Raw genomic sequence first — 19,382 nt, 5'->3', positions numbered from 1 at the left:
TGGGGGACGGGGAAGTGGAGAGCGTACCTGTAACTCAGTCAGTCACTCAGACATAACGGTAGTTTTTGTAGTGGAAACTTGGACGCCTCGAGCGTCCCCGCTACTATTTTTGGAGCTTGGCAACAGCAGTTAGACCCAAAACTACATATCTTACAGCTTGTACTCCCTACGGGGGTTCACGAAATAATCACGAAATTGCACATTTTAATGCACATAGTGAAGTGGATTGTAAGACACATGCAACTAGATAGGACTATTTATAAACTATATGCACATTTCTAAACGCGTGCTTTATTTTAATTTAATAAAGTAACTCTTCTTTTTAGTATACTAGAGGACATACATATTTCGAATGCTATGGTTTGGCTATAATATCATAACTTTCTCCATTTATTTACGCTTAATTATTTAGTTATATACAACTTGTAATAATAATCATATATATGAAGTGTTTGAATTCAAATATTTTCAATAATTCAACTATTTAGACACTACGTCTAAAACAAATTTTATTTTTAGTGTTTAAATGTGGGTTTTTCGCAAAGTTGAATATTTTATGGAAAATATCCTGGAGCGAATGTTTTTCCTGCAATCAAGCTTCACTGTGGATTCAAATATTGACGCCGATTTCAATCATTTGCTTAAAGTGCGGACTGCCCAGGGGAACTTATGAGTAATGTCAAATTATAAAGTAATTTATTTATGCATGCTCTTACACACTCCGCACCCATACACACATACACACACACACACACACACACACATAATTGTGTGTATGTGAGGACTGCTAAGCCACCTGCTCGGATTACATTTAAATGTTTGAAGATTTCAAATGTTGCACAGTGGATTCTATTCTTGCTTCAGTTGTGGCACCTCATCTCTGCTCCTCATCGAGGGCGCGGGGGCGGCGTATGGTGACCCAATTGGTAGTTTACCGTTAATGAGTAGTTACAATGTGATTGTCTTCATGTTTGTTTCTACATATATGTATATAGATCTATGTGTGTGTGTGTACTTATTTGTATGAATATGTGTGCCTGTAAAAAGTGCGAACAACGTCATCAACAGATTTATAGCCGCCGGCTACGTTCGTTGAGCACACTTGGTGGTGCGGTGGTTCGACGGCTCGGTGGTTTGCTCGCCTCTAGTCCGTTGAAAACCAACATGCTTGCCACCTGCCAACAGGCGCCTGCGCAGCCCGCGCTTTTGTTTGCATGACTTGAGCGGCTCGATGGCCACGCTCCCCTCCTTCCAACCATCCCCCCCCCCCCCCCTCTCCCACACGCTAGTCCGGTTGAGTGACTGACTGACGTTTCATAATAGCCACGAAAGCTACTCGAGACTCTCGTTGCCGTTGCCGTTGTTGTTGTTGTCGTTGTCGTTGCTACTAACGTTCGTTGTTCGTTGGATTTTGTTTCACTTTTTGATTTTTTTACTTTCACTGTTTTGCTGCTGTTGTTGTTATTGTTATTGTTGTTTCTTCTATAGTATTGCAATCAGAAACTAAATTCAACTTCGTTGTAGATGCCGCTCTCGCTTCCCGCCCTTTCCCTAATTGTTTTTGTTGGCTTTCTAAATTGAAGAGAGAAAAATTCGACTCGCCCTAATTGAAATTATAACGCATCTGAAGTGTTTGGTCACAATTACGCGCTGCCACGCCACTCGCCCCACTTCCCTCCCCCTATACCCCACTCAGCCCACTGATTTGCGTCCGCAATTGTTGTTGTTGTTGCTGCCGCATTTGAATCGCAAGCCTTCGGATCCACGAAATGCGTTTCAAATACAATTTTTGTGGCCTGCTTTTAAAGTATTTCGCTGCACTTTCATTTTCTGCCTTTCGCCGCCGCTGCCGTCCGCAATTACTGCGCAATTATGCTGTCGGTAATTACTACAGTTACACATACATACATACATACACACATACATATGTATGTATGTATGCACTGGTGGGGCACCGAAAACACAAAGCAATCCGTTATTTTCATTCGTACGTGCTACTTAGAAACTTGGCCTTTTCATTATACCCTGTACCCAAAAGGGTACAAGGGTATATTAGTTTTGTGCGAGTGCACATGGAACACACAGAAGGAGGCTTGGTAGACCCCACAAAGTATATATATTCTTGATCAGCATGACAAGCCGAGTCGATATAGCCATGTCCGTCTGTCCGTCTGTCCGTCTGTCTGTCCGTCTGTCTGTCCGTCTGTCTGTCTGTATGAACGCAAGGATCTCCGAAAGTATAAGAGCTAGAATAACCAAACTTGGTATACAGATTCTCCTGAGACCGAGAAAGGACGAGTTTGTTCATTTTTTCTGATCCACCCCCCCACTCCCCCCCTATTAACGATTTTCTATAACTTCCGTAATTCTTGGAATTTTGAACTAAAATTTGGTAGTCACATTAGGTTAGTTATTATATAACCGTATACCAAGTCTCATTATGATAGAATGATCGGAAAGAAAGTTATAGCCATATAACCAGGCCCAATGCACACATACATACATATGTACAAGTACACAAACACGCATAAGGCACGATTCTGATGTAAATGTAAATGTATGTATGCATGCATGGAATATTTTATATTTAATTTAGTTAATTAATTAAATTAATTTAGTTAATTAATTAAATTTAATTAATTAATTAATTTAATTACTTTTTTGTGGGGTGGTACAGGGTATTTAAGAGTTGAGCCTGCTCGACTTTAGCATTCCTTTCTTGTTTTTTATTTGTCTTTGTGTTTTTCCTTCTGTCCAGCGTTTCGTGAAGGCAAATTTGAAAGTTTGTTCGGGAAAGCGAACAAATAAACGTTCAATGATGGGATCTAAAACTGATTTATCCACGTACCCGTATGTATGCGAGTGGTAATAAGTTATACAATTTGGTTGAAAAGTGTAAACCAGACTTAATAGTTTCTTCCTCTGAATGCAGCATTGGAGACCAGCTGCTATTGGATTTCATAAAAGTGGTTTGTTTATGAAATGCAATTTTTTGTTAAGTTAGGGTCTGGCTTAGGTTAGGTTTCCTAAAAATTTTACTTGAACAGAGACACCAAAACGAAAGCAATGGAAAAAAATAGAACAACCATATCAGCTGTAGCGCCTGCGCATTAAATACCAATTCTCTACTTCTTGCCTAATTGTCTCATTATTGGAATTACACATGTAGAGTATAGTAGCATTTTTGACTCAGTCAAGAATCTAGTAAAGTTACGTTACACTGCATGCCAAGCCATTGCAACAAGCCATACGCCGCGTTGCAAATTCTCTGCAGAATCTTTCTTGCTTCAGTAATATCCTTTCAAAAAGGCGCAACCCAATGAATAATATACTCGATTCTCCGCCACCTCGAGGGCAATACTTCAATTCCTTTTTACCAACAACATAGGGTCTAGCTTCGGAATTGTGGGAAGCCCCAATCGGATCCCACAATGAGTCGGACTTGCAATACAACTGGATAGCTGTTGTATCTAAACAAAACCAAGGCTAGGCAACACACAAATACTGCCAAGACTCTTGTAGCCGAACGGGCAGATTGGACGGAAAGACAAGCTGCGAAGCAGCCGCACTGGCGGGCATTGCGAAAGCACAACTAATCGGCGGGCCAGCGTGCGAAACATGTGCCGCAAGTCCGACAGCAACATTAACAACACTAACAACAACAACAACAGCCGCAGCAGAAATGAGAAGCAGTTGGACGATCGGCAATCGCACAACATGTGCCTAAATCCCGCTCCATTGCCCGCCCCCGGCTGGCCGCATTCGCCCGTTGGCCGGGCCTTACATAATGCCCCACAAAGTTTTGCAGCCGGCAAAAAGCCGTTGCTTTAATGACTTTTAAAAACTTCATTAGACTCATAAATCGACAGGCACGATAAAAGCGCGGGCATCCGTGCGTGTACGTGTGTGCCCCCGAAGAGCATCTATGATCTAATAAAGCATAAATAAAATAGTTGCTACAGCTGCGTTCGCGTGCCCTGCACTGTCGTTGACTCGTTGCCTCTCTACAGTCCACCACCCCCCCCCCCCCCCCCCTCCCCCTTTCCAACCACTCCAGCAACCGATTCCATGGAGCTGTCGCCAGCTTGACTGTTTCGCATTATGTTTACTCCTAGGTTGTGTGCGTGTGTGTGTGTTTGTGTGTGTGTGTGTACCAAATGGGTTAAGTGGCTTTCAATTTAGACGAGCTGTGGCAAATTGAATTCCATTTGTTGCGCGTCGCCGCAATCCTAACATGAGCATGAATCAGACCCCCTCCCACTCCACAACCCCGCGACCGCACTCGCTCCGATATCATACAAATATACATATATATGTATGTATGTAGCTCCATTCGTCATTGAACTCTTTAACCCAAATATGCCTTGCTCAACATTTCCGCCTTGCATATTGACTCACACTTTGCCAACAACATGCTAAATACATAAAAAGCAATTTGTCATTTAAATGCAAGCTCACACACACACATATGTATATATATATATACACGCACATATGATGCATAGGCGCATGTAGAACGACAGTCGTCTCATGATCAGGGAACGTGCTCAACATGGCAAAAGCTAAGCGACTGATACAAAAAACTAAACAAATAAAGAGCACGGCCTTACGTAAGAAATGTTTAGCATTAAAAGCAAACAAACCAACAGCAACAACAGCAACAGCAACAACAATGAGCACTTTCAATTTTCAAAACGCGTCAAATGACGCCTTAAATTTATCACCACATTATTGTTGTTATTGTTGTTATTGTTGTTGTTGTCGTCGCACATGCTACAAAGTTCAGTTTCATTTATCTACAAGTACACACACAAGCAAACAAGCGCACAATCCATATGAGTCACTCCCCCAAACTCCCCCCTCAATCGACAAATCAGCTGCTCCAGTTAGAAATAATCACGAGCCCCCGCCAGCCAGCCCTCTCTCTCTCTCCCTCTCTCTCTCTCTTGCCCTCTGCACCAACACCCGCCACTTGCACTGCGCATGCGTCACAGTCGCAATCGCAATCGCAGTCGCAGTCTTTGGTCGATGGAACGTGAACAAATCGCCTGTCTGACAGTTTTCCTATTATTGTTGTTGTTATTGTTGTTGTCTGCCTTTAAACGTGCGCCATAATTTTTTCTATTGGCAGTTTGGCGCGCGCGCCCCAAGTGTCAAAATTCAAGGCGTTAAGCGGCTCGGCTCGGCTCAGCTTAGCCCATACAATGCAATCGCTTGGTCTCCACTTTCAGCTCCACAGTGCAGCCGCCGCACTGTGGAGCCAAATATTGATCTGGCTAGACATAATTCCCTCAATCACTTTGTCAATAATTGCCATCAACAAGCAAAGTTGTGGCTGCCGACGTCTATCTGTTCTATTTAACAATGAAACTATATTTATTTAAACAGCTTATATTTAGACATAATTTGTCAATCTTTAATTTCAATTTCGCTCTCATTTTAATATTTCATACAACCTCTCCCTTCTCAACAGTTGTATTGCCTTCGACTTTCCTCATCCTAATTCCTAGCTCCTGCATTTCCACCTATGTACATATGTATACTACAAGTATTATTGACTTAAGTATGCCTAAGTTCTAAACTGATCGCGATCTTATGACTATGCTAGCTGTTAAAAGCATTTATGCACGAATACAACATTAAGCTATAATTAAGCTATCACAACAGTCACTACTGCAGCACAATCTGAAGAATGTCTGTATAGCTCTTTGGGAAAGCTCAATCCTAATCACTCACGAACCGTCTGTATAGTATATGTTCCTGTTTAACAATCCCCCACTTATCGACTATGAATATCGCTATATAGCTTGCAAAGAAAAAGCTTTCCTTCACCCAGTCAAACAATTTAAAATATATTATTTTTGGAAATTGTAGATTTTGATGCAAATTAAACTTAAATGTTTGATTGAAAATGCAAGAAAATTATCCTACACCGTTTGCTTTTTCCTGCTGGTCTACTCGTATTCTAGAAGCTTGGCACCACTGTGCACGGCTGCGACTTGATCCGCAGACAATTAACCCAAATTGCTAGTGCGGCACGTGGGCCTCGAATTGGGGCCCCAGTCTGGGCCTCAAGTTTTCTTTGTCGCAGTCGTATTCTTGCGAAAAGTGGCAACCAACAGGCGGCAGATCGTTCGTTGCAACAAATTTCAAATTTCGTCATGCGGCAGCAGCTGGCGACCATTTCGACCATTTGAAACATTTTCTGACTTCTACTTGCCTACAATGCATTGGCAATTTGTAAGACCTTTTGGGTTAGGCAAACAAATTAGACTTGGGCAGCTTTAGACTAGAAGGCAGCATTGCGAACAAACTGGAGGTAAAAAGTTAATTTCACGCCGCAATTTGTGGCGCTGGACAATAGATGCAGATAGCTCCTAATTTCGATTCAATAAACGTGCCTGACCGCAGGTTTGATCACTTTGGGCATACAAATTAGGAGCTTAGATCAGGTGTACGGTTTACAATTTAAAATTACAGAAGAAGATTAAAACAAAATATCAACAAGAAAGCATCTTCGATTTCTTTCTGATCAATTCCCTTAGCCCTCGTTTAGTTAATTACTATTAAAACATTTAAATGCTCTACTAGAAAGAGGTCTGACGGAAAGAAAATATTGATGCAGTGCTCGCAAATGCACTGCTGCTGTTAAACTGCACCTTACCCCTTCTATGTTTCGTTATCCGGTGTTACCCAGGCCTACTTATCTTTTAATTCTATCGTGTGTTTACTCCTCATATCTAGAGTAATCCCCTGAAAATGTGTACGTAATTGTTTGTCAATTGTCTGGATTTCCTGCTTCCAATCTCTCCCAATTCTCCACCTAATAGAAATCACAACACTTCTTCGCTCACCTTAATTATTCGAATCCCTCTACATGTCGGACTTATTTCCGAGCTCTATCTAATAAGTACTAGCTTTCGCCCAAAAACATGTTGAATTGTTCTGAATTAGGTCCATTTTGTACTTTATATTTTCAAGTAGTTTCCGTACTTGAGTTTTCTTAAATCTACTACGAATGAATTTTGAATGTGAAAAGTGAACGAATTCGAGAGAAAATCCCAAGTGGGTAGTGGCAGATGTGCAAGGCTATTGAAAGGTGTGGTCAAGTAATTAGTTAATAATTATTGGTAGTAAATTTACCGATTGTACCACAAATATCGATATTGGAAAATGCCAAAATTTATAATAGAAACAAGTTTGGAAATGGCTTTCTAATAAATGCATATACGAAGTAGTAGCAACGGAAAAATATATTTTAAAAATTCAAGAAAGAACCCTTTGGCGTAAATAGAACACCCGTCGCTCCTGTTGTATTTAACTTTCATTACAGTTCGTACTTGTTTCTATAACAATCCTTTTTTCCTAGTGTATATCCATCGAAGTCTTTAAGAACACGGTGCTACTGGATTAGTGGGTCGGTACGTCCCACCAAATGAATATGATGTATTAATTAACAAGGCACAATTAATTTTATTGTACAATCACTCATGTCTTTTTGACTTTAAATATAAATATAAATTTATCGTTATCATTTGATTTCTCAATTTATTCATTATTATGGCACAAGTATGCTGAAAAAATTCAAAAGCATCTACATATGTGTGACCAATATGCGAATATCAACTTTATAATAAATGATGAATAAATTATGGCTTTTTGCAGAAGCAAGCATTGTCTGATTGCCTGTGCTTCCATGCTAGAACACATAAAATTAAATAAATCAATCCCGTCCACCCACTCGCTTTTAGGTTCATAATGACCCTCCATATACGAGTAGGTACGACTGCAACCCACAATCCATCGATCGGCCCAATTCATTCAATATGCAAAGTGCTGCGCTCATTCCGACAACCAAAATTTTGTCGGGCGTGCGCTATTCAGTGAGCATTGGGCATGCAGATCATGTCGCGGGCACGCGTTTCTGGCACTTGAGGAGGGAGAGGTGTGTGGAGCTGGAGGTGGAGGGAAATCGTAAAACAGCAGTGCGAAAATGCTTGGCATTGCTTTTTATGATAAGCGCTGCAAAATGACTGCATAACTGTTTTGTTTTATTTTGTGTTTTCGTATTAACTGATCAGGTGGAGGGGGGTGTAACGCATTTGCACATGCGCCGCTGCATTGATCATAAATTTATCTGTCAGACACACGTGCGCGTCTAGATATGAGAACAGCTGTTGCAGTTGTGCGTTCGTGCCCTCCGCTTACATTTTGTAATTGATTTGACTCCGCTTGCCCCACACACACAATGGGCCGCCGCTGGCCTTGCCCCTTGGGCTGAACCTAAGAATATTCCGGTCAAAACGTGCCTACGCCGCATACCCGTCTTATCTGCCCGTCGTGTGGTTGGCTGGTGTTCGCTTGTTATCAGCACTGGCGGTATTCCCAGACCCGACCGATTTTGATATATAGTATGTACATGTGTGGTTTTTGATTTTGACTTCGCGGTCTTTGTCGAGCAACAAGAACAACAGCGAAAATAAAAGCACAACATTTGTTCTGTTTGCTCATTGCCGCATATCTATGTATGTTCTTCATACATATGTATGTATGTCTACGTGCTGGCATATTTGTGGAAACGACTAACGACGCATGATAAGCCGTATCTGGTCACAAAGTTCCCTTTATCAGTGGCAACAATAGCGGCCACAATGGGCAGCATATCAGCATGAAAACAAAAGCAATTTCAAAACCACAACGAAAACCGAAGCAATAGAACATCAACATTCGGCATTGCGGTCGGAACAACTCCAACTGGTTCGGGTGACAATGCTATTCTCCTTATCTCTGCACTTGAAAACTGATTGTGAAATGAGTTTGGGCAAAGAAAATTGGTTTGGTGTGACCTTAACCTGTCGCTTATCTGTAATACGTAAGCTTCTTAAACAAACTAGCTTGGGACACGAGCTCATTTAAGCCACAGTAGCCTCAACTTGGAATATTATTTGCATGCAGGGAAATGTGCAACCAAAAGTTGAATTGTCGCAAAGCACGTTTGAGCTCAAACCTGCGTCAATAATTTTCATAAACTTAGTCTAGTTGTTTAATAACAATTATAATATTCCTGATAGTTGCTTAGCCTGCTTCTAGCTATAAGTTAGAAACCAAACCCCTCAACTGGAACTGTAAAATTATGTAGTGCCTTGAAAGAAATATTATTAACATAGCTTACATAGACATTCTGTAACTTTTTTTGTTGAAAATATTGTAAAATAATAATCAGGACACAATACATCGAAAAATAATACGGGTACTGTCTTCGACTAGTATTCTTCTCCACCGCTTAGCAATTTACATAGATGTGGGCTCAGTATTTGTCATCATACATTAAAATCAAATGATTATTCAGTAAGTCCGTCTGCTCTATCCCAAGCATCACTTAAACGGGTTTGCCACCACATAAAAGCCTAAAAATCACCGGAACGAGCAGAAGATCCGAGCATGATGGGCTCATCAGCTTGGGTGAGGCGAGGGTGCGGTGGCATCGTTGCCGTCATCTTCTTTGTTTGTTTCGTCATCGGGCGGTGTGCGTCATAAATAACGCAAATATTTCTCTTAAGTCAAAGTTAATTGCTCTTAAATCAAAGTAAACAATGCGATCGGTAATTCGCGAGCGAGTAGCAACGGCAACAACAACAACACTCCTAACAACAAAGGCTTCCACAGGTATACCCGTACTACGATCGTTGGCTAAGCCCAAGCGACAGGTAAAACAAACATTATATAAATCGGGTTTGTGGCTGCAACTACCTGAGTCGCAGAAAAAACAGCCGCAAAAACAACAGCTACAATGCCGGCACTGCAGGTACCGAAGACGCTCAAAGATACATTTGTAGCGCAGACTTACGTAAACAACACAGTTGAGTGAGATTGCAAATTCGAGTAGAGCTGCATTGAGTGGAAGAGGGCCGCACATATGGAGAGAGAGAGAGAAAGAAAGAGAAGGAGAGAGAGAGCGAGCACCGCTCTCTCACTGCGAATGCGTATGAGTGCGGCAAAATTCATCCATGAGATACATAAACAAACAGCAACGTAACAAGTCCGCTGGGCAAAGCATGCGAAGAGCAGCACAAAGCGTAAAAACAAAAACAAACGCTCGCCTTTGTGTGTGTATATACGTATGTGTAGGACGGGACCGGAAAATTGCAAACTGCGCGAGAGCGTCACCGACCGTAGCGGGAGCGAGAGCTAGAGCGAGTGCGAGTGCAAGAGCGAGTGCGAGTGAGTCCAAGTGTGCCTCGTCCGAGCAACAATTGAGCGAAAACGAAGCGAATTTGCGGCCCGGCAGCGACTGCGAGCGTCGCACAGAATCATTCTTGAACGCGCGCGCGAACTAGTCGCAACAGCCCAAGTCCCAGCCAAGCTACAAAAACACAAACAACAACAGCAACAACAAAAGCCGCCTACAACAAGCTGGCAACAACTCTACAAATTGTGTACAACTTAAAGCTGCCCTTCGCAGGCAAAAAGTGCAAGTGAAAAGTTGAAAAAAATTGAAGCTTGGTCAAAATCACAAATTGTGCAAAAATTATTTGAAAAAGTCAAAATAACGATACAGACAGTCATAAAGTGTGTGAGCGTGTCGAATCGAATCGAATCGCGGAGGAATTGGCAGCTTCGTGTGAGCCAAGAGAAGGAACAATAAGAAGAAAATAACAATAAAAATTAAGAACGAGGCCTAGTAGCCCAAATTTCGTGGCGAAGCAGACGCGAAAGCAAACGCCAGCAAACGGGGCAGGCATAATTTTAAATAATTAAAAATAAACACACGCCGAAGACGTCGAAAGCTGCTTCACCAACTTGTGAGTGCGTGAGTGCGTGTGAGTGTGTTTGTGCGTGGCGTATCCGTAAGATACGCGCTGCTAACGCTGACGTACTTGCTGGCTTCGCACCGGCCGGCGTTTTGTGCCCAATTAACGCACTTTCGCATTCGCAATCCCATATTCAACAAATAGCCGAGCGAACAGCGAAAAGCGAGCAGCGAGCGCCAGTCGAGCCATCGGGCCGTGTATCTTTGGCATTCAAATTCAAATCCGACGTCAGCCTGCGCCGCCACCACCTAAACAAAAAACCAACAACAAATGTTTGAGGTGCATCAAAAATAAATATATAGTATACACACAAAAACATACATATAGTATATTCAAAATAATTAATTGCAATCTTATCTGAAAGATACGTGCGCGTCTATGTGTGAGTGCGCGAGTGTGTAAGTGTAAGACAAGGCTGAAAGCGCATTCTGTTCTACATCAAATTTATTGCCTCGTCAAAACTGGCACAGATATATTCGAACACACATTGCCCATAGCTGACATTTTATAGCATTCAAACACTTTCGCTTACAAATTGTGTGTCTGTGCGCGCTTGTTTGCTCTCTTCTGTCGCCGTCGTGCAGAAGCAAGAGATACAGATGCAATTCCACCATCACCTACTAAACTGTTAATACTAATAAAAAGTGTCACAATCAATTGTCGAATTCCAACAACCAACAAGCAAAGTGCAATAAAAACTGCCAGCGAATTCCTCACCTCTTTATTCGTTCATGTGTTCGTATGCGAATCCAACGTCAAATTTAAATTCAACTCCGAAGGTTGCCTCGCAACAAATGCAAAAGGTGATTATATAAAGTGCTCGTACCCCGGCCATGTGCGAAATAAATGAGTTATGAAAGTGGAAGCCAAGGCGGTTCGAGCACGGCACAAAGATACAAAACTGAAGCGTAACTAAGTAGCTAAGTGGCTGAGTGGCTGAGAAGCGGGGTGGCGCACTCATTAGCAACTCAAATGTTTGCCAGCGCCAGCATCAGAGCCAGCACTTTGTGTGAGAATTAGAACTACTCGTACTTACATACGTACATACACTTGGTATATAGGTCAGCAGTTGGCAGTTGGCTGCTGGCTGTCCACAGAGCTAACCTACTCGCACTTGGTAGGCCAATTAGCAACGCCCTCCACGCATCCACAGCCATTTGCATATGCAACGCAAAACTTTAACGTGCCGCCGTCCTTGGTCCCACTGGGAAGTGGGAGGAAGAGGCCGAAGAAAAATGGAAAGTGTTGACGAGATCTTACAGATTGCATTCGTGTCGTGAGCAATGCAGAATAATTCATGATTTAGTCGTGCACCTGGACAATGATTCAATTTTAAAGTATTGTAGAACCTGTGGCTTACGCTCTAATTACAATCTAATTAATTGGAATGTTAGTTTAACATTAATAAATTGTGCTTTAAGAAGGCAATTGAATTTGCTAGATTGCGTGTAAAATCTTAATATCCTTATTGAAAATCGGAAGAAATACTGTCAGTTGTACCTTTTTTGGTCCACAAAACTTTTCGTTAATTGTGCCAATTAGCCAGCGATGGCCAACGGCTTGAACGTTTTTGCTTATACGAGTACATCTATGTATGTACTTACATAGGTACATACATATGTGTATACGTAGGTAACCTGCTATTCAATTAGGTGTTAGCAATTAAGGCTGAGGCTATGACTCATAATTCCACAATCGGCTCCACAGCTGCCCTTGTGGAGCGTCTGACAGTGAGCGATAAGAATCAAGCTCCCGTCGCCATGCATGAGCCATACATGAGCTTCACTTTATGGCAGAACCATTAAATGCGATGATTACTAAACGATGACTCTTTCCATTCCATTTTCATTTCGTAGGAGCCCATTGAGCTGAAGAAGCGTATCGAGGAGGTGCGTCTGCTGGAGTCCCGCCGTTCCGCACGTTTGGCTGATCAGGATCGTGTCACGGACTTTGCAGTTCTGGCCGACATGGGAGGCGAACGTCGCCGAGCCACAAACAGTATTGAGGTGCCATTGCCACAGACGCCGCAGCAAAAGTGAGTAGTTGTGCCTGTTTTAATTGTGTTTGCTTTTTATTTTTCAATTTCTGGGGCTTAGTGAGCGCGTAATTTGCATAGATATTTAGTAGTCAGCTGGCTAGCCGGCCTGCCAGACTGCCATCCAAACGACTGTATCAATAATTTATAAGCGGTTTCAAATTAGCGGAACAAGACGGCAAGTCACGGGCATTTAGTCGCACCGATAGCCCAGGCCCGGCGCTATGCTGTTGATATATGCACACACACACACACACACAGCCACACCCATAAGTACAGGCTTAGATAAGCCGGCTAGACAAAAAGCAAACGCTGCCCCGCTCCCTCCCGCCCTACTATTTGACATACATAAGCGTCAACATCAAGCGCCTGCAGATTGCAGTTACATAAAGCCCCTCGATGCCCTCCCCAAGTCGACGAACGCTGCTGCTTTTGCAAATGATTGCAAAATAATTCCAATTTTCAATTAATGCCTGCTTAGACGGCGCGACGACAACCCGAATGCCTAACAGCAGCAACAACAACCACAATGTCGGCGGGGAGATAACGAACGGCAATAGTCGGGCGCTATGTGCCCTCCAAGCAATCCACGTTTAGCAAAAAGTGGGCATTTGAAGTGTGAAAAGAAGGAAATCAATATGTATAGAAGTTAAAATATGTGAAGAATATACATACATGTGCGTAGACCCAGGTCTTTGAATTATTAGAAAAACAAATCTGATGAATCCTAACCACCGCTATAGATTTGATAGCAAATAGTTGGGTCTCTTTTATAGTATAGTCTATTTTATAGTCTATCTATAGCATACTAGTCTATAACATGCACACTAAACTTGTCTTATATGTAAGTAGATCGCAAACGCAAAACTTGCATAGTCTTTTACCCTATTGGATACTTGTATAGTATAATAAAAAGTCCAGAAATATTGGTCCCAGAAGGAGGGAGCTGAGCCTTTTGGAAAGTTCCCTTACGTTGTTTTAAGCTTCATCGCAAGGGCATTTCGAAGTCGTAATGGCCAACATGGATTTGTTCAGACATCTCGATGTTCGTACCGTGGTTGTTGTGGTTGTTGTTGTTGCGCATTTCATTTCAATTCCAATTGATAAGCTTGCCCGCCACATTTCAAACTATTAGTCAAGTGTGCAAAACCTACAACAACAAGTACAATAAGCATAATAATAATAATAGCAACAACAAGTACTCACATATGTACATACATACATATGTATGTATGTACATACTAGGTTTTTCACAAGTGCTGTCGTCCGTCCGTCCGTCCACCAATGCGGCCTGCGCAAAAATGCCGGCCACGTTCTCAATTGATAATAAAAATAATAACAATAATAATCAAAATAAAGAAAATAACAACAGCAAAAATAACAAGTATGTACGACAATATGGCGCGTCATGCGACCGGCTTCAGCAGCGATGTTTTTGTTGTTGGGTCAGTCTGGCCGAACGGATCGCTTGGGACCGGGCTGGACCCAGAGCCGGAGCCGGACCGGGTAATGGCAGTCAATTGCGTCGTAAATGCGCAGCACGAAGTGCGAAGTCAAAGTCGAAAAACAGCTGGAAAAACTAAAACAACAACGAAAAAATGTGCAGTGCGCAAAGTCAACAACAACAACAACAAAAATAACGACGACGACAACAAACGATGTCTGTAATAAAATTCAAATAAAATTCAATTGGGTTCAGAGCGAGCCCTGCACCACTTTAATTTAATTAATTACAATGCACAAAAACTGAAATGCGACACCCTGTTGTTTGTAGCAACATGCAAACACACATTCATATGCGTGTGTGTTTGTGTGTGCATAACTGAGCTTTGCCGCTTGACGTATTTATCTTAGAACTATGTTTGTATGTACATGACGTTGCCAGCATATTGTTGCTGTCACTGTTGTTGTTGCTGCTGCTGCTGTTGCTTTTATTTCATTCAATTCGAACTCGAATGCGGAAGTGTTTTTTGCGCATTCACACACGCACACATAAGTATAAGCAGGCGCGTGTTTCACTTCATCTTATTCCTCTTCTTCTTCTTCTTCATCATGACGAGTGTTGTTTTGATATACTTCTCACACACACACACAAAACACTCGCACACGCACTCTCTCGCTGTAATGATAACAGAGTACGGCAATCTCGCTCACCTGCCCATCCCTGGGGCCCCCGCCCCTGCCTGACCCAGCAGCGACACGCGCGCTCCTACGTAACGCGACGTAATAGGCGAGTCCCTTGTTCCAGACCCGTTTCGGCCATACCCACACAGATGTGCATACATACATAAGCATACGTAAATACATACAGGGTGCGCCATCTTTTATGTCGGTATGTAAACATTGAATATCTTTGAAAATAAACAACCGATTTTCAAGTATCAGATATTTTTATTTAATTTGGTTCTGTTCAATTTCTTGAATTGAGGTTTTCAACAGTGGTCTACTCAAGTCAATCGGTTCACTAATGACAAAGTTATTCAATATTTACATACCGACATAAAAGATGGCGCACCCTGTACATACATATGTATTTACGTATGTATGTGTGTACATACATATGTAACTAGCGCTAATCTGAAGTGTGCTTTTCTCGCTTACGTGCGCGCTTTTGTTATTATAAATTCTTTTTCAAATTTTTATTCCGCCGCGGTAGTAATTTACATACACATGTATGTATGTATGTATGTATATGTGTTCTATATGTAGGCAGCGCTGCTGACGTAGCGTCGCCGAGTGCGTGAGTTCGCCGCTGATAGTTTGGGTAAACAAAAATCTGTTTTTGTTATTGTGCTACATGTATGTATGTATTGATGTATGTATCTAGGTATGTAGGTACAATACTGTTCAAGTTGATGTTTTTCTCCTTTTCTATATTCATTTTTTATTGCTCGGCATGTAAACAAACTATCTATTAAATAATATTTATTTTTACAAAGCTCGGTCATGCGGTCTCTATGAGCGGCTCTCAGTGCACGTGCCAAGATCGTTTATCCATCCATTGTTTAACACCTCAACCTCGAAATCTTGTCAAGTGGCAATTCTGACAGCTGTCTGACAGCTGAGTCTTTGGATCTTATTGTTTTCCCGGTCCACACATATATGATCATACTATATGCATATGTATGTACATGCATATGTATGTCAAAGTAAACATTTTGATTATGCAAGATTGTGTAACTAACTTTAAGAGCTATTAGAAGAAGAAGTTCACGACCATTTGGTTAGCGAGGTCTAGAGGCCGAGATTATTTTGGCAGCATTTGAACATTGCAAGATTGGACTCCAGATAATTACTCTATTCGAAATGACTGAAACAATCATTTAATACATAGGATGACTGCTCCTTAGGTTCCAATCATTCAGAGTCGGTTTTAAGTTTATTACAACGTCTTTGTATAACAAATTTGTACGGGATTTATGAAGGACTCTGCTTTTAGACTGTATAACAAGAGTCCCAACTCGCAAAGCTAGCTAGATTAGAATAATCTTTTTATTTCACAGATCACTGATAATTTGGAGTAGAAATTCCGCTCGAAAGTATTGTTTGAAAAAGTTTTCAAAAGATTATCAAACCTCTGACAAATGTGTTTCCCCTTGAACAATTGTGTTTCCCCAAACCATTCGTCTACTGAGGTAATGTGAATTACCTTAGCACTTGCCAGCTCACTTTTAATTAAAAGTTATTTAGAGAACAATTTGTAATTAGAAGAAAAGTACAAAAACCGGTTTACCGGCTATTTTCAAATATTGCAATAGTAGAAACCATATGTACTACTTGTAGGAATCGATTGGTTCCTGTAGATACCAAAGCGAAGGCTTAGTCTTGTGATACCCCTGGTGTTTGGGATCGCAGTCGTTATTCGGAATATAGAAATGATGTGCTTTTTCACTTTTGAAGCACTTGTCAGAGATGTATCACTAAACAAGAAGCTAATTTTCCCCCTCGTACTCCCCTCCTAAGCGGAAGGCCCTCTCCTCTCAAAGTGTTTGCCTAAATGGCAGCCTTTAAAAAGAAAGCAATATAATCAAAACATAATTGCAGGCAAATAAACACATGTATCTTTATAGGCATGGCAATATACATATGTATGTATGTATGTGTAGTATGTATGCATGTCTATTTGTGTGCCCTGATCACAATGCGTTGCCATACGAAGAACAAAGAACAAGAACGCAACGATAAATACAAAAAAAAAATTATGAACACTACTCCGTCGAACAAGAAGAATTAAATGCGGAAAAAACGGGTAATAAATATAATAAGCGCGTAATTATCGCGTAAATGTCAATTTACGCGGCGAGCGTGTTGCGTCAACGGCAATTTGCAACGCTAGACTGAGTCAGACGGCAGTACGGCAGTACGACTACCCCTACACCTGCACCTGCCCCTGCCCGTGCCCCTGCCACAGTCCTAACCCCAACCCGACCTCGGGAAAACGCCTGATGCAAGCGTGTAACCTCGAGGAGTGCAGCAGCGAGGGCGGTCGGGCGATGGACAGACTTGTTAGACCGACCCAACGAGTAACCATTTGGATAGGCTGTTGCTTATTGTTTTTGTAATTGCCATGATAAACAACAACAAAAACAATCAAAGCCGGCTGCTGCAGCAAGAAAAACAAGCAAATGCAGCAACAACAGCAACAGGCGGCTGGGGGAGAGGGAGCGACACAAATTGCATCAAGCGTTGAAAACTAATAAAAACTATTTACAAACGAGTTTACCGTTACAAAAAGGCAAAAACAGAATAACAGCAATAGCCGCAACAACAACAATAACAAAGTAAGAGTGATTGTGAAAAATGCATAAGCAACATGGAGTGACGTCAAGAAAATAACAATAATAATAATAACAGCCCACAAGCTGCACGACTTGAATCACAACTGAAACAAACATTAACAACAACAACAAAAACAACAAATGGCGACAAAGGCAATTAGTCGGGTCTTAAAAATATATATGTATGTACATACATACATATGTATGTATTTGCCTGCTGCTGTTGGTTGCAATTGTTCTTGTTGTTGTATGTATGTAAATATGTATGTGCACATACAACGATATGCGAATACTTTTACGAGCAACTGTTTGTCTTGCCCTCAAAAAATTTAATTTCTGTACAATAAAAGCGGCGCAAAAGTAGGTCGAAATTATTATTGATGCATAACAAAAACAAAGACAACAACAGCAGCCACCAACAACAATGAGGCAAACGATAATGGGCAGTGCAATGCAAAAAGCGCAAAGTGTGCGGAGAAGAAGAAAAAATACGAGTATACTACATACATATACATATAGTCGTAGTAGTATAATCATTTTCTAAGCACTGCTCCACAAGCGGCTCCAAACAACGAAGCGACGACAGCCCCAAAATTATTGAAATGCATTCACATTTGCGGTCAGTGCTGGCAGAGGGAGAGGGAGAGGAAGAGCGAGAGGGCGAGAGCAAGAGGGTGAGATGATGAGAGTGGAGAGCCCAATCACTGGCCAGAGAGCTGAGGGGAGCTCCAAACGCAAACCCAATTTCCCGATGTTCTGCACGAATAGTTTGTTTGATCGTAAAATTGTATTTTTGCATTCGAATCGCAATGCAACAAAACTACTTAGCAACAAAAAAAAACTAACGAAACGAAACAGAAGAAATGGAACTCAAAATGCAATTCAGCATTAGTTTTTGCTGGTTAGGTTCTCGATGAACAACATTTAGGGGATATGGGAGGCGCTTTGAATGTTATTTGTGCCGGATTTGTTATTCAGGCACGATTAAAGTTGCTCTTGAACAAATACATATGCTCGTATACGGGTATATACTATATGTACATATGTATATAGAGACAATTTGGGTTATTCGAACAGTGAAGGCAATGAGGATACATGGGGCACTAGGTTTATAGAAATGATCGAAGAAAGTTAGACAAGCTATGCCAACTTAATAATGAGAATGAACACCGTTCTACCTTATGGTGAGGTAAGGCGTTATTCAATGCATTGATATCCAAGCGTAATTTATAGTTTTGACTCTCATATTGGTTAGTAGCTCCTTAGGCCCCAACCTCATTGTCCGCTGGCCAACACTAGGGGCTCTATTTAAAAATACATTGCTGTCCACTAACAAGACTCGTTGCCAGACTCGCAAGTGTGTTATTTATGCGCGAATGCATTAAAAGGCCCGCTGGCGTCGGTTCTATACCCGTATGTCTCTAGACATCTGTGGGTGTGTGGGCTTGTAGGAGTAACCAACCGAACGTGTTGACGATGGTGGCCGAAACAAGCTGTTGAAAAACACATCAGAATGCAATGAAAATGAAGCGTTTCGTCAGCTTTTAAATTTCTATTAGAACAGCGCGGCCTGGCAAGGAAGGAGTGAGAGAGTCGTGCTACCGTGTAGTGGTGGTCGCTGCCCACTACTCGAGAAATGGGCGCACCAGAACAATAAAAGCTTCAGCGACCGACCATTGAACGATCTCGATGTTTCTTCTGGACTGCTAGAGTGGATTGTAAAGTTGAAGTTGGATCGGTTGGTTAGAGAACTGCGCG

At 41.7% G+C, this 19,382-nt stretch overlaps 1 protein-coding gene across 2 annotated transcripts in view; it reads left to right on the top strand.

Moving 5' to 3' along the window:
• Positions 1-19,382, top strand: part of LOC115625563 (zinc finger protein 395) — a 187,476-nt gene that overhangs the window by 84,099 nt on the left and 83,995 nt on the right. Inside the window, exons 1-2 of one of the 2 annotated variants that reach the window (XM_030520657.1) lie at positions 10,346-11,614; positions 12,668-12,846. In XM_030520657.1, the coding sequence (XP_030376517.1) occupies positions 11,543-11,614; positions 12,668-12,846 (251 nt within the window). In that variant the 5' untranslated portion in view covers positions 10,346-11,542. Of the gene's footprint in view, positions 1-10,345; positions 11,615-12,667; positions 12,847-19,382 lie in introns of those variants that run through there. The other variant, XM_030520656.1, reaches the window with a different exon arrangement.

The sequence above is a fragment of the Scaptodrosophila lebanonensis genome, unplaced genomic scaffold, assembly GCF_003285725.1.
Source record: "Scaptodrosophila lebanonensis strain 11010-0011.00,11010-0021.00 unplaced genomic scaffold, SlebRS2 tig00000072-arrow-pilon, whole genome shotgun sequence".
Lineage (NCBI taxonomy): Eukaryota > Metazoa > Arthropoda > Insecta > Diptera > Drosophilidae > Scaptodrosophila > Scaptodrosophila lebanonensis.
Note: the sequence above shows the minus strand (reverse complement) of the source record. Positions and strands in the feature narration are given on the sequence as shown.